This window comes from Sesamum indicum, linkage group LG5 (assembly GCF_000512975.1).
Source record: "Sesamum indicum cultivar Zhongzhi No. 13 linkage group LG5, S_indicum_v1.0, whole genome shotgun sequence".
In the NCBI taxonomy this organism is placed as follows: Eukaryota; Viridiplantae; Streptophyta; class Magnoliopsida; order Lamiales; family Pedaliaceae; genus Sesamum; species Sesamum indicum.
In genome coordinates this window covers 13,592,600-13,604,923 of record NC_026149.1, presented here as the reverse complement: position 1 = coordinate 13,604,923, position 12,324 = coordinate 13,592,600, and the positions used below count along the sequence as shown (strand labels likewise).

The 12,324-nt window shown below is 35.0% G+C and overlaps 1 protein-coding gene across 1 annotated transcript; it reads right to left on the bottom strand.

Moving 5' to 3' along the window:
- Nucleotides 1,134-12,106, bottom strand: LOC105162627 (NEDD8-activating enzyme E1 regulatory subunit AXR1). The gene is made up of 15 exons (XM_011080704.2): nt 11,952-12,106; nt 11,658-11,830; nt 11,391-11,554; nt 9,864-9,974; nt 9,604-9,683; nt 9,325-9,475; nt 9,131-9,224; nt 8,819-8,907; nt 6,798-6,871; nt 6,543-6,705; nt 6,136-6,221; nt 2,830-2,913; nt 2,567-2,747; nt 1,602-1,705; nt 1,134-1,518 (listed from the first exon to the last, which is right to left on the bottom strand). Exons 1-14 carry the CDS (start codon nt 11,987-11,989, stop codon nt 1,622-1,624), a joined length of 1,572 nt encoding a protein of 523 aa, XP_011079006.1. The 5' UTR covers nt 11,990-12,106; the 3' UTR covers nt 1,134-1,518; nt 1,602-1,621.

Below are 12,324 nucleotides of genomic sequence, written 5' to 3'. Positions count from 1 at the left end.
TATTGCAGGTCAAATAAATATTTTTAGACCAAATTACCTTCATACGTCTTCACGAGTTAATACATGTGAAGAGGTATATCTTCACTATTATAAGGGTAGTTTAGTCAGAACAAATATTCGACATGCAATAAATCAGCAATTAGTCAAGCAATGTTAAATATCAATTTTATAAAAAAAAATTTATTAATGTCAGCAAATTTAGTGAATTTTAACTAACGGATAGACTTATTTACTAAACAAAAGCAAACTTCATGGGTGCTAAATGTAATTTTTCAAAATATAGAAGATCACGTATAATTACACCAAACCTCGAGGGAGGAAAGTATAATTATCTTAATAAATATTATCACTTCTATATAATTTAAGTTGTCCTTGTAGTCTGAACTCAAATTCATGTAATACATATTTATGAGTAAACTACAACTTACATAAACTATTTTTATAAAGATGAACCCAAAAAAAAGCTTATAACAAAATAAATTATCGTAAAAATCCTCCATTGCAATATTTATTTATTTTTATTATCAAATATCTGAAAGTTGTGTTTCTTTACTTATACCATGAAGTTATTTTTCTTTTCTCCTACACAATAAAAATAAAATAAATAGTTAGATCAATTATGCACGTCTGCAAATGATGTTTAATAATACAATAAACTTATAGTCTTATTTTACAAAAAAAAAAAAAGAGTATATTAATACATTTTCTAAATTCCAAAAGATTATATAAATTAAGGTTTAAAAATAACAATGTTAACGTACACTTTAAATGGTATATTCCACTTTGCCACTTGGACACTATTTTCAATCAAGAAAGTACACTATATCTTTCGACTGCATTACTTTGCCACTTATTAACCATCAAAAAAGATTATATATATACTTTTCCCCTTCAAATATTAAATAACCAAATTCTTTTACAAAATATTGCAAATAAACTACCAAATATGCCCCCAAAGGTGATATAAAGACAGCATGAAAGAAAAGTGGCCAAGAACATTATATGTTGGGCATATTTGGCATGTTTCATTGCAACAGTAAAGAAAACTCGAATTTAAGTATTCTGCATAACTGCAGGGTGCAAAGCGAAAGACAACGGATCGATGGAGCGACGTCTGCGTTGAAGAGAGTAAGTAGATGGGGGCAAAATGCAAGTACTCAAAAGTCAATTCAAACTCTTCAACGCACAAAATGGGAGAAGATTAGAGAAAGATCGATGATCAGTATCACTCTGGCCATAATTAGCGTGCATCATCATCTATCCATTCTTCAAACCAATAGGAAAATTTTCTTTCCCAATGTAGACAAGCTATCATGAGCATATCTCACTGCGTTCACAGACAGTCAAATTACGTATTTTTCTTACCTGTGTTGAATGTCATTTCATAGCTAATGAACATTCGTACAGAAGCTACTATTCTAATCAAGATGAACGATTTCTTCTGCATGCTCTGTCAGTATAGGATCCAAGATTTCTCCAAAACCAGTTTATGAGCTCCATCATAAAGAACACTGCAATCTACATGCAGCCCACGAGTATTATCAGTGCCTGAAGGTGAATGAAACAAGTTCCTGAGACTAGAGGAAGCACATATAACGTACCATGTTGCTTTCTTTGTATCCTAAAATAACAACAACTGCGACTTATGATCGATGCCGCTGAATATAAAAGTCCCACTCATTGGAACAAATTGTCTTGTGATGAGCTGCAGTTCAAAGTAACACCACGAATCGCAGTTACAAACAGATACGCAAGCACTTAAATTTAATCGTACTGGAAGAGGATGGTGATTGTGATATTTCCTTTGTAATTGATGCCTAAAGGTGTAGGTTAACTTAAAAAGGTGGGGTATACTTTTGTTGATTGTAGTCAAACATGTATGCTTAGCGTCTTCCGAAAGGTATAGCGTTTAGTTCCTGTTGTATAAGTTCATATTAAACGCCTCAAATTTGAAAATTCATCTCCCCGCTTTGACATGAAAGAGGTGAATAACTCTTTGGATTAATTCAAGCAACCATCTGCTGAACTTAATGTAATTATTGACTTTAATCCCCACCCCCACCCCCTGCTCTTGAAATTGCAAAAACATCCCTTACAAAGGTTTCTATGTTAAAGAAAATCTTACATCACCTTCTTTATGGGATTAGAATCATTAGATACAAAAAATTATACCATGTTTTTTAAAGTAAAATATTAACTTCTCAACAAATTTTAAAATATTATCTCTTGAACATTAAAGGGGAAATATTGTAAATGTTATAAACGTGAAGTAGAGACTTTTGTAATTTCAAATGGGTCAATAATATAGGTAGTAACTATTTTAACCGCCGCGGAAGCATTGGAATTATACCCAACTCTTTTGTTCTAAATTTTTGTCCCGGTAAGAATTAATTTCCAGGCTACCCAAATTGCAAGCTTAAACTTAGAATAGATGCTACCAGCCTCTTACTCATGCTACAATCTCGGAAAGTGACAATACCTTGTTTAAAGATCTTTTTATTAAAGAGGCTCAGCTACTCTTGTTATGACTAAACAATATATTTCAAGATTAGAATGAAAAACCAACCTTAATCACCTCCTGTGACGCAATTCCACCAATGATGGCAGCCACAGCATGAAGTTCTGCAGCACCATAACGACACATCTCATTTATAAGGTCTTCTGTTAAGTTTGATCCGTTGCATCCCAAATCAGCAAGTAGTGAGACAGCTGTTGTTTTCAGTCTTGATATCTCCTCATCCATCTCACTGTGGAATATGAATCACAGTTAGTCAGCAGGATAACTGTGTAGTGGAATGATTAGATGGCCACAATAGCTTAAAGTTCTACCCATCAAATTGCCCTGGAAAGCTATTGTAGTTTGCAGCAAAACGATCTACAGCTCGTAGAAGAATGTAAAATCCCACAGCAGTACTGCAGCATAAAATCGAAATGCCATCAGTTAGTGAACTTAATGCAATAAACCCACTTATGACACAAAAGGTCAAGATATTCAAGCAAACAACAGAGTTCCTACAGTCAATATAAATGTTCAAACCCTCTTGGTCCCAGAAAGGAAATAATCCCCACATGGGCAGGGATCCTAGCAGTAGAGAAGAAAAGGTTAAGAAGCTGAAATGACTTTCTCCAAAATTTTCACTTCTTCCTTTCATTCTTCCAGTCACTCAAAGGCTCTTGTCAAATGCTTTGACAATCCTAAGAGAAAATCTCTCATTTAAAGCATAGCGGCCCATTCAGCAGATCCGACAATGAGTTTTGCTTCTGTGTCCTCAAAATTTCAACTTCTCAGTCAGTTAAACAGTGAGAAGTTTCCTTCCAATGCATCACCCACGCTCTATGATCACCACCATATCAAAAGCCCAAGAGACATTTCCGGAATCCCCTTAACAATTTTAGTTCCTCAAGTGACCTCATAAGCATAGTTGTTAAAGGTGCATGGTGCATCATGCCTCAAAGGTGCCGCGGAGCCGCTAAATTATATATTCATACATGATACATCAATATCTTTTAACATCAATAATGCACAAACAATTTAACATAAACACAAAATTATGTTAACCTTTATAAAAATGGCACTGAGCTTGCTCCACGCACCATGGGGCGCCTTATCTAACTATGCACACAAGCAGTACTACTTTCACTGTCGTACAAAAATGGTTTGCCTCGTACTAATTCGTTATAAGTTAAAAGGCATTGGATTGGAGGGAACTTGATCAGTTACTGTTAAACAACAAGTAGCTTCCCTCTTTTTCTACATAAATTCTCCCATTTTACGTTCACACAAATAGTGTATAGCACACACTTTGGGAATTAAAGAGAATCATGAGTGATACAGTCCAAGCTCATCTGGATCACGCAGAGACTATTGATTGATATGGGTGCCCAAATTATGGGGTAATGCGCTTCTCAGTTTTTCTTCAAACTCTGAGCACCTATTTTCTCTCTTTATTTTCTCATGTTCTTCCTCTATCACTACCACCTACCATTAATTTTCATCACCCTCTTCCCAGCCTTTGTTTCAGTATCTTCTTTCCACCATGTCTGGTTGGAGCACCACCACCTTCTAATTTACCAAGATATTAACAGCCTATATAAGAGTAGAACGAAAGTGATTTGAAAAATAAAGAGCTCCCAATAGTAGCACTTTGGTCCACATCTGGGTCACAAGTCTGACTGCTGGCCACCATCGAAATTTATAATCTAGGGTGTAAAACCCATTCTTTTGATATACAGATTTTGGGTATATGCAACCTAGTTTTGTTCATATTTCAAGTTGAGGGTCTTGGATTATTGGAAATAAGTTGGAAAAATCCTTGGGAATGAAGAGGAGTAAAATGGGAAATTTTGGGAATGAGCATATGGCTCAAGTCACATGTGAGGTAATCATAGTATTTAGAGATGACTACAGTAAGACCCCGTGCAAAATGGTCAAGACACAGAAACCACCAATTTCTGAATAATTGCAATTACATCCCTTGTCATTAATTTGCAATAAAAAAATTGGCCAAAAGTACCAAATGTCATTCTTGGTTCTCCGTTAAACAAGTCAAGTAAAAATTACCAAAAAACTAAAATATCGTGTGGACAAAAGTATACCTTAAATTTCAAATTTTTAAAATCCCTCTGTTTTTCTCTTCTCTCTCACATCTCTCTCTCTCTATCTTTTGTAGATACTCACACACACACACACACACTCTTGTATATATAAATACTTAGACCAGACACACAAATATACATACACAACATCATCCCCAAATGGACATGCATACATATCTATTCACACATGGTTAAATGCACACAAAATCACATATATATATAGATGCATGCAACCAGAGAATTCTGGTTTAGGTGTTGGCTACCAGGGGCTGGGAAGGTTGGAGTTAGGGTACAACTGGTGGTGGAGAGAGGTGGGTGAGGGGAGCTGGGAAGGAGAATATGGGGTTTGGGGAAAAGGGGTTGATGTATGCTCAAGAAGAGGGGGGGTGGGGTAAGACTAAAAGGGGCAGAAACAAACAAATTAAATGGAAATTTATTTTAACAGGTATCAATTATTCATTATTTCATTCATTCGAAATAATTAATCAATAGTTGAAATAATCACTTTGAATTGTTTGGTTAGGGGAAAAAGAGTTATATTAAATTATCAATTACCCGATTGGTCAAAAATTAATCATTTGGTTATAAGCGACTTGATTAGTTAAAATGAAAATATATATCACTTTCATCTGTTAAGAGTTAATGACTAATTGAACTAATTAGTTAAGTACTTATGCAGTTATTTGATTATCATTTATATGATTGGAGTAAATTGTTACTAACATTTATTATATTTTCATGAAATTAATAACTAAGAGAAAGATACTAAAATAAATTTATCAAATTAAAAGTAAAACAAACAAAACATATTTCTACCGACAAAAACACATTCCACTAATCTGAAAATCAGAAATCAGGAGAACCCTAGCACGATTTATGCCCACAACCTCTGTTCTAGTAAACTTTTGTACTGTTTCTCAAAGTTTGATTTCTTGAAAGAGTGGTACAGACTCCAAGTTACATGCACTTGATTTAGGGCCAGCTTTTAAATAACTGGTTATAGAAGAACTGATTTTCATCTAGTTGATTCTGATGGTAATTGATTCTGTAAAAGTTTATTTGAAATAATTGATTAAATAAACCAGAGTTAGCCAACAGCTTCAAATTTTAACTTTCAAAACCCATATTATAGTGTTTGAACAAACCAAAAACAATTACACTTTACGTTGCCAAACAACTTCAAGATGACAATTGACAGAGTGATCTTGAATTGAAGTTGCCAAACACCATTATGACTTGCAACTATAATTAAATTCCAAAAGTTGTTTTGAGTGTTTCAGTCACTAGGTCAAACTCTCACCTAATGAGCAATTCCAGCTTTTGGAACTTACTGTAAGGCATTCCAAGTACTAAAACCACGTCTTCACACAATTGGTTAACTAATTCAAGCAGCGCAGCTTCAGCAAACAATATTCACATGCCTTTTTGATTTTAATTATCCTTCTCATAACTTTGGAACCCCTAACTCGCATAGTGAAAAACCAAAATGATATCTCCACATGAAATTCTTGAATGTTGACAGCATAAGAGAAAAACTACCTGTAGTCTTCATCGGTCAGATACTTTTGTAACTCCAATTGAACTGGTGAATTGTACTCATCCTCCATCAAGCTATATCTACATACCTAAGACATTTTAAAGGGATAGAAACCAAAGAGAGATACACTTGTCATGAACTTCGATAAAGATAATTGATTTTGGATGCCATTTTTAATAAATAAAAATTTCTTTACAAAAATTTCATTACTTGGGATTTTACAAAAAATAAGCCAAAATAATATGTTAACCTTTTAAATAGGATAAAAGACACAGGACATTTGAAATGCAATAAACTGTAAAATTTACAGAATGGGCAGCCCACATGCAGAATTGATCATGTAGAAACCTGTTATGTGATTTAAACCTGGGAGAAGCAAAGAGAAGAAGACAAATATTTTGAGCATAACCTTGAGCTTCCGTGCATTTCTGCAAAAGGTTTTTATGGTTGCCTTTGATATGCTATCTGGATCTCTACCTATTTTTTTTAAGATTTTCCTAACACGCTGCTCCATAACAAGAAAATCAGCCTCAGCCTTAGTAGATCTTTTCTTTTGCAGGTTTACATATAACCTACAGCAGGCTCAAGAAACAATATAGATGTTAGCATAAGTCTCCTTGAAACACAAAAGGGCAAACTGAGACACAAAGAACTAGTCCCTCACTCAGTGGAAGATGTCATGTCCGGGATTGATCCCTCCAAAGGTGCCTCTCCACCACCTTCATTAGCTATAAATTCCTGAAGTGTGTGGAAAGAAAATGCAAAAGAATGAAAAATCAGATAACATGTAATGATTGATAACTATCTAGCCTCGGACATCAACTTGAGGCATACAGAAAACTTGTGCAAGGAGGAAAGGCACTCTTGACGCCTGCCCTGGGCCCCTTTGTATTAGTTGGGGGGGGTAGCATTTAACCGCTTGGGCGCACCGTGTGCAAAATGGCATGGAGCAACTGCCTTGAAGTTTGTCATGCACCTTAGCTTGTGTAAAAGCCTAGTATTCAAACCAAAAGTTTTCCTATTTCTTGGATTGGATTTGATCCATTTTAGAGAACATATGGCTGAAATGCAATTTGGTTCACATGCTCTTCTAACTAAAGATTTTGGCCTACAATTCATTGAGGCTAATAAATGAAAGAGTCTGATTGTAAAATAAATTCTTGAACAAAATCAAGAACCAAAAGACATTAAGAACCTCGTCGTCCCACACCTCAAGACATTCTGCATAAATTCAGCTTTTTTATTATAAAGAATATACCATTTTTTTCTAAAGGTTTGTTATTATTCACAATTTTATACTCATCTTCTGTTCTCAAAAATAAGAATAATGAGAAAGCTTAAACCTCCTTTTCTTTTTGTTCTTCCTTGTTTTTGTCTTCAAAATTCAGTATATGAATTTCTTCCATAATCTTTTATGCTAATTATCACAACTTTTAACATCATTTCGAAATTCTAAAAATATCAAAAATTCCATGAGGCATTAGGTCCATGCATCAAGATCCTGCCTCCAGGAACACGCAATTTATTGCTCCGTGCCTTCTCCTTTAAAACATTGGAGGTAGCAATCTCAAGCAGTCAATAATCAAGTGGAAAATTCAACTTTTGCAATCTAATGAACTGCTGAGAAACATGCAGTCATGATAGTTGGAAGAAATAGCAATACGGATCCACATTAATCTAGACAATATTCACCCATGCTATTCCCTTTCACTTAAGTGACGAAAAACAAGCCAATGTCCAAATTTATATGACCAGTATTCGCCTGGCCAACCACCACACAGTGAAAAAGGTAATTATCACTTCAAGAGGAAATGTAAGCGGCATGAACTGGAAAATGCAAGCAGTAGAGTTTTGATATAGATCAAGTGTTAACATGAACTAGATTCTATAGTCCACAATTGTAAGGGGTGCATGGCCCTTCAACATACAAAAACTTTACATGCAACATTCTTCTGGTGGGCCGTGCAACCTACAAAACCCTAAATTGCATAGCATGCTCCTGGGCCTAATATAATCATGTACAAACAGGGCCTAGTGTATCTTGGGCTGTTTGGTTGGGAAAGATGTTCACTAGAGTAAGAACTCATACTAAGCTCATAAGTTCTGCTAGAAATATAAAGCTTTAATGAAAACTACAGTCCATAAACTTTCAAAACAAGAATCAAAATCCATTCAAAATCTTAAGCTTTTGATCTATTGGTCCTAAAGTTCTGATTTGATGCCAATAGGCCAAATCACAATACTGTCCAACTTTAACCATCCTAAGCTTGGCAAACTTATGCTACCCCAAACATTTGGGGATCTTTTCACTCAATTAAAAGTTGAGAAGAAAAAGAGAACGAAATGCAGCAAATGAATTTTAGTTCCATGAATCACTAATGCTTCCCCCAAATATTTAGCGATTACTAGATTGGAAGTTGAGCAGAAAAGAAAATGAAAGGTGGTGAATGAATTTTACTTTTATGTAAGAACCAGTGAACTAACTCTTACTAAAATTCAGGAGATAATGAGTTGATACTGACACATAACATAAATGTAACAGTGTCTTTCTAATTCAAAGATTAATTGTTTCATTGCCATAAGAAACACAATAGGACTATGACTATCAAAAAAGTTTGAACATTAAGAGTACAGTTCAAGCGATGAGTTCAACCAACTGTTACATTTATATGTCAACATATTTACCTTAAGAGCTGCCACCAACACCCAAAAATCCGATGAAAGGGAATTAACTTCAGCACAGCTATCATTAATTATCTGCTGTAAGCTTGGACCTAGTATGATAAAGAGGGAGATGTTCAGCACAACTCAAGTGATATAATCGAGTAGTTTATCAATATATATGTCACAACTGTTCCTAGTTATGTGAGAAAAAGGTTGATATTCTAGAGCCAAACTTATTCATTAATTATCTATCAAAAATTATGAAACTCAGTGTTAACAAAGATTGACTAAGCTTTTCCTTCAAGTAGGAGTTTGAGGACATTGATAACTTACTAATTCCTTGAGCGGCAAAGACTTTGAATGAAGCTTCCATGGCTTCCTTATAATTTTCTTCATCAGATGCAATCATCTTGGCCTTGATTAAATCCTAAGACATCCAACCAGAATGCAGGGACCGCCGTCAAAAGACAACAGAAAGAGAATAATGCTAAACAATAAGGTATAATGGCAAAAAGCTTATCATGCACCTTAAATTCTTTTTTCTCTTCCCTTGTTGATGGAAGAACTCCACCATGATTTCTTGCCCACTCCTCTGCCAACTTAATAAGAATGATGACATAAGGAGTGTGCTTATGAACGATAGGATCAGCTGTATCCAGATCAAATGTTTCTGCAAACCTGTTGGTGAAAAATATTCAGTTGCTAGCTTTTAGGGGAATATATGATGCAGTTCACAAAATGTAAGAAGTATACTGTAAGTCATAACAGACATAGATATAAACTATACAGTAAAATAGACGATAAACCTTTTTAGCTCCGGCCATGGATTATTTAATCGAAGATCATCCAGAAAATGGTCAGGTTTTGATTCAATCACTGCATGTTCCTGCAGGAAAAGTCAGATTACTGTCCTTACCCACAAAAATGTGAAGTTCTCATTCTTCAGTATGTATATATAAAGAATTACTTTTACTATAACAAAATTTTCTTTTCCTGGAGCTATTCCGTATCAAATACTGTTCTAGTCAAGACAGAACGAAGGAACAATGGCATGTCCTGAAATTACCTTCACGCTGATCCGAACAAAACCAGTGAGGCCATAAGAACGTGCAAATATCAACATGACATTAGCATCACGGCAGATCTTATCCAGTTTCATCATTTTGTCTTCCACAAGCTGAAGAAGAAAACAAGGCATGACTTTAACTAGAAAACTTATCATCCACAGATCATAACACAAAATCATGCAGAAAGGCAAACGATGGGTAATAATATGCTATATGGATAATGAACTTCACATAATAAAAGAGATGTTTTCTTATGGCAGGGGAGACAATTTTTTTTATCTATCACCTTGTTCTCAAAAGATGATATCGTTCAAGTTCATAAAATTTCATATTTAGCAAACCAAAATGCCAAAACAATGGCAATTGGGAAAAATTAACCCATGGACATCGAGTGAAGAGGATCAGTATCAAAGCACCATGAATGGATTTATCTTTTGTGCCTTCTCTACCTTCAGATTAAATTGAATCCACACACTAATAATTAGTTTGAAGTTTTTGAGACTGTTTATTGTCTTTTTAGACTGTTTAGAACTTTCTTCCTTCTCCAAATAAACTGTTCTCGAGGAATATGAAAGACAAATGTTCGAAAAGTCCAGGCTCTCAAATTCAAGTGTTGAATAAGCTACACAGGAAAATTCAAAAGCATTCAAAACTGAACAACCGGTAACTCTTTATCCATCCTATCATGCATAATAAAGATGGTCAAATATAGAGATTAAAGGCATTCAGAAATTTAAGCCAAAAGACCTAATTCCTGCAAGCTTAAAAGCAGGCAAGACAATATTTTTTCCATCAACCTAATGTTGCATTTAACTAACTGCCACTAAACTATTGTTCAAAGTCTTCAGTTCAGAAGCTTTTGGAAAGCTTGTACAGAGGCTCTCATATGCATACTCGACTGACTTGACTTAACAACAAGCAGTAGTTGAACCATATGGCTTATTTCAGAATCAACTTTCCATAAACTAACCTCTGGAAGATTCTTACTATCTCCTGAACCATATCAATAAGACACTTAACTCTAAGGTGCACTCCTCTTGTCACCTAACAAGTATCAGTAAAGTTCGTATTTGGATAAGTTCGTAAAGGTTCGAGCTTACTTGAGCTAGACCAAAGAAGCAAGATGCCATAGTCCGAGATCTTATAAGTCAAATCCAGATCATTACAAGGTCTAGTCCTTGCCGTATAAAGTCAAATAATCTGGCAAATATTGATTATAAATCATAATTCCCTGCCTCCCAAAAGATCTTCACATGGTGAATCTTTTCTTCAAGTAGACCTTCTCTTAAACTACAGGTGTGCAATCTAACTTCATCTAGAAAATTGCTAGTGAAAATAAGTAACTATTAACTCCATGCCAATTCTGAGTTAGGGAAATATGGACGAGTCATGCTACCATGAGGTAACACAGTGAAACCCCACACTATATTGATTCAATATCCACTTAAAGCCCAGCAAAAATTCCAATTGGAAGTGAATAAAAAATCAATTGGAAGTGAATAACAATGCAAAGACATGCATCAAACCTGTGTAGCAACAACCAAAGTGAACTGCGCAAAGAATGATGGGTTGGACTCAATTAATGCCTCCGGATACTCCTCAATAAACTTCGCCTTGACTGCATCATTCAACTCCTGTAGAAATGCACAAACAGTTTTCGCCTTCGATTGCCCAACGCTCGATTCATCCACTACATATCAAAGTAATAGGATCAAAACATAACCCCTTAACATAAAAGACAAAAACATGCAAATACAGTGACCAACATTCAGGAAGAACAAACATAATTATACCCATGAAATTATTCCCTAGGTCCCCAAGCTCAACCTTAGAGCCATCAACAACAGTAATACTTCCAACCCCACCAAGAACTAGATTTTTCAAGGTTTCGGAGCCCGTGGGCCCGCAGTTCAACAAGCATATGCTTGATTTCTCGAGAGCTGTCTGCCCTTGCTCACCCCATATTCTGCAAAAACCAATTTTCAAGCACAAACGAAATTGTGACTGATATTATGCAGGGTGGAAATCGAGAATACTGGAAATGCAGGGGAGGGAAATGGAAACAGGGAAAAATCCACTGCAACTACCTGAGCTGACGATCGTACTTGGTTTTGGGTTCCGCCATTGGAGATTTTTGCTTGCTTGGTTGATACGCAGAAGAGTGTAAGAATCTGAGAGAGGGAAAAGAAAGAAGAGAGGGTTTAAGGGACTGTTTGGATTTCAAATAATTGAGCTTCACAAATTCAAGTATGTAGAATTCGTGTTATTAGTAAAAATTCATTTTATGGCAATTCTGTTCTTAATTTTCCTTGACATGTTTGCTGATTTAATTTTTAAAAAAAAAATATTTTTTTTTCTGATTTATAATTATTAAAAAAATTTAATATAGGAGATAAGAATTTTGTAGTTGTAATTTAAGATAGAAATGTTATGAAAAAAAGTGAAAATATTTTTTTTAAA

Bases quoted from the DNA above. Each gene is read 5' to 3' on its own strand.
- LOC105162627 (XM_011080704.2), bottom strand. From the start codon at position 11,989: ATGGCGGAACCCAAAACCAAGTACGATCGTCAGCTCAG. The intron at 9,225-9,324 runs GTGCATGATAAG...TGGATGTCTTAG, and splicing joins AAGAGAAAAAAGAATTTAAG to GATTTAATCAAGGCCAAGAT. The intron at 6,222-6,542 runs GTTATGCTCAAA...AAAATGTCTTAG, and splicing joins GAAATGCACGGAAGCTCAAG to GTATGTAGATATAGCTTGAT.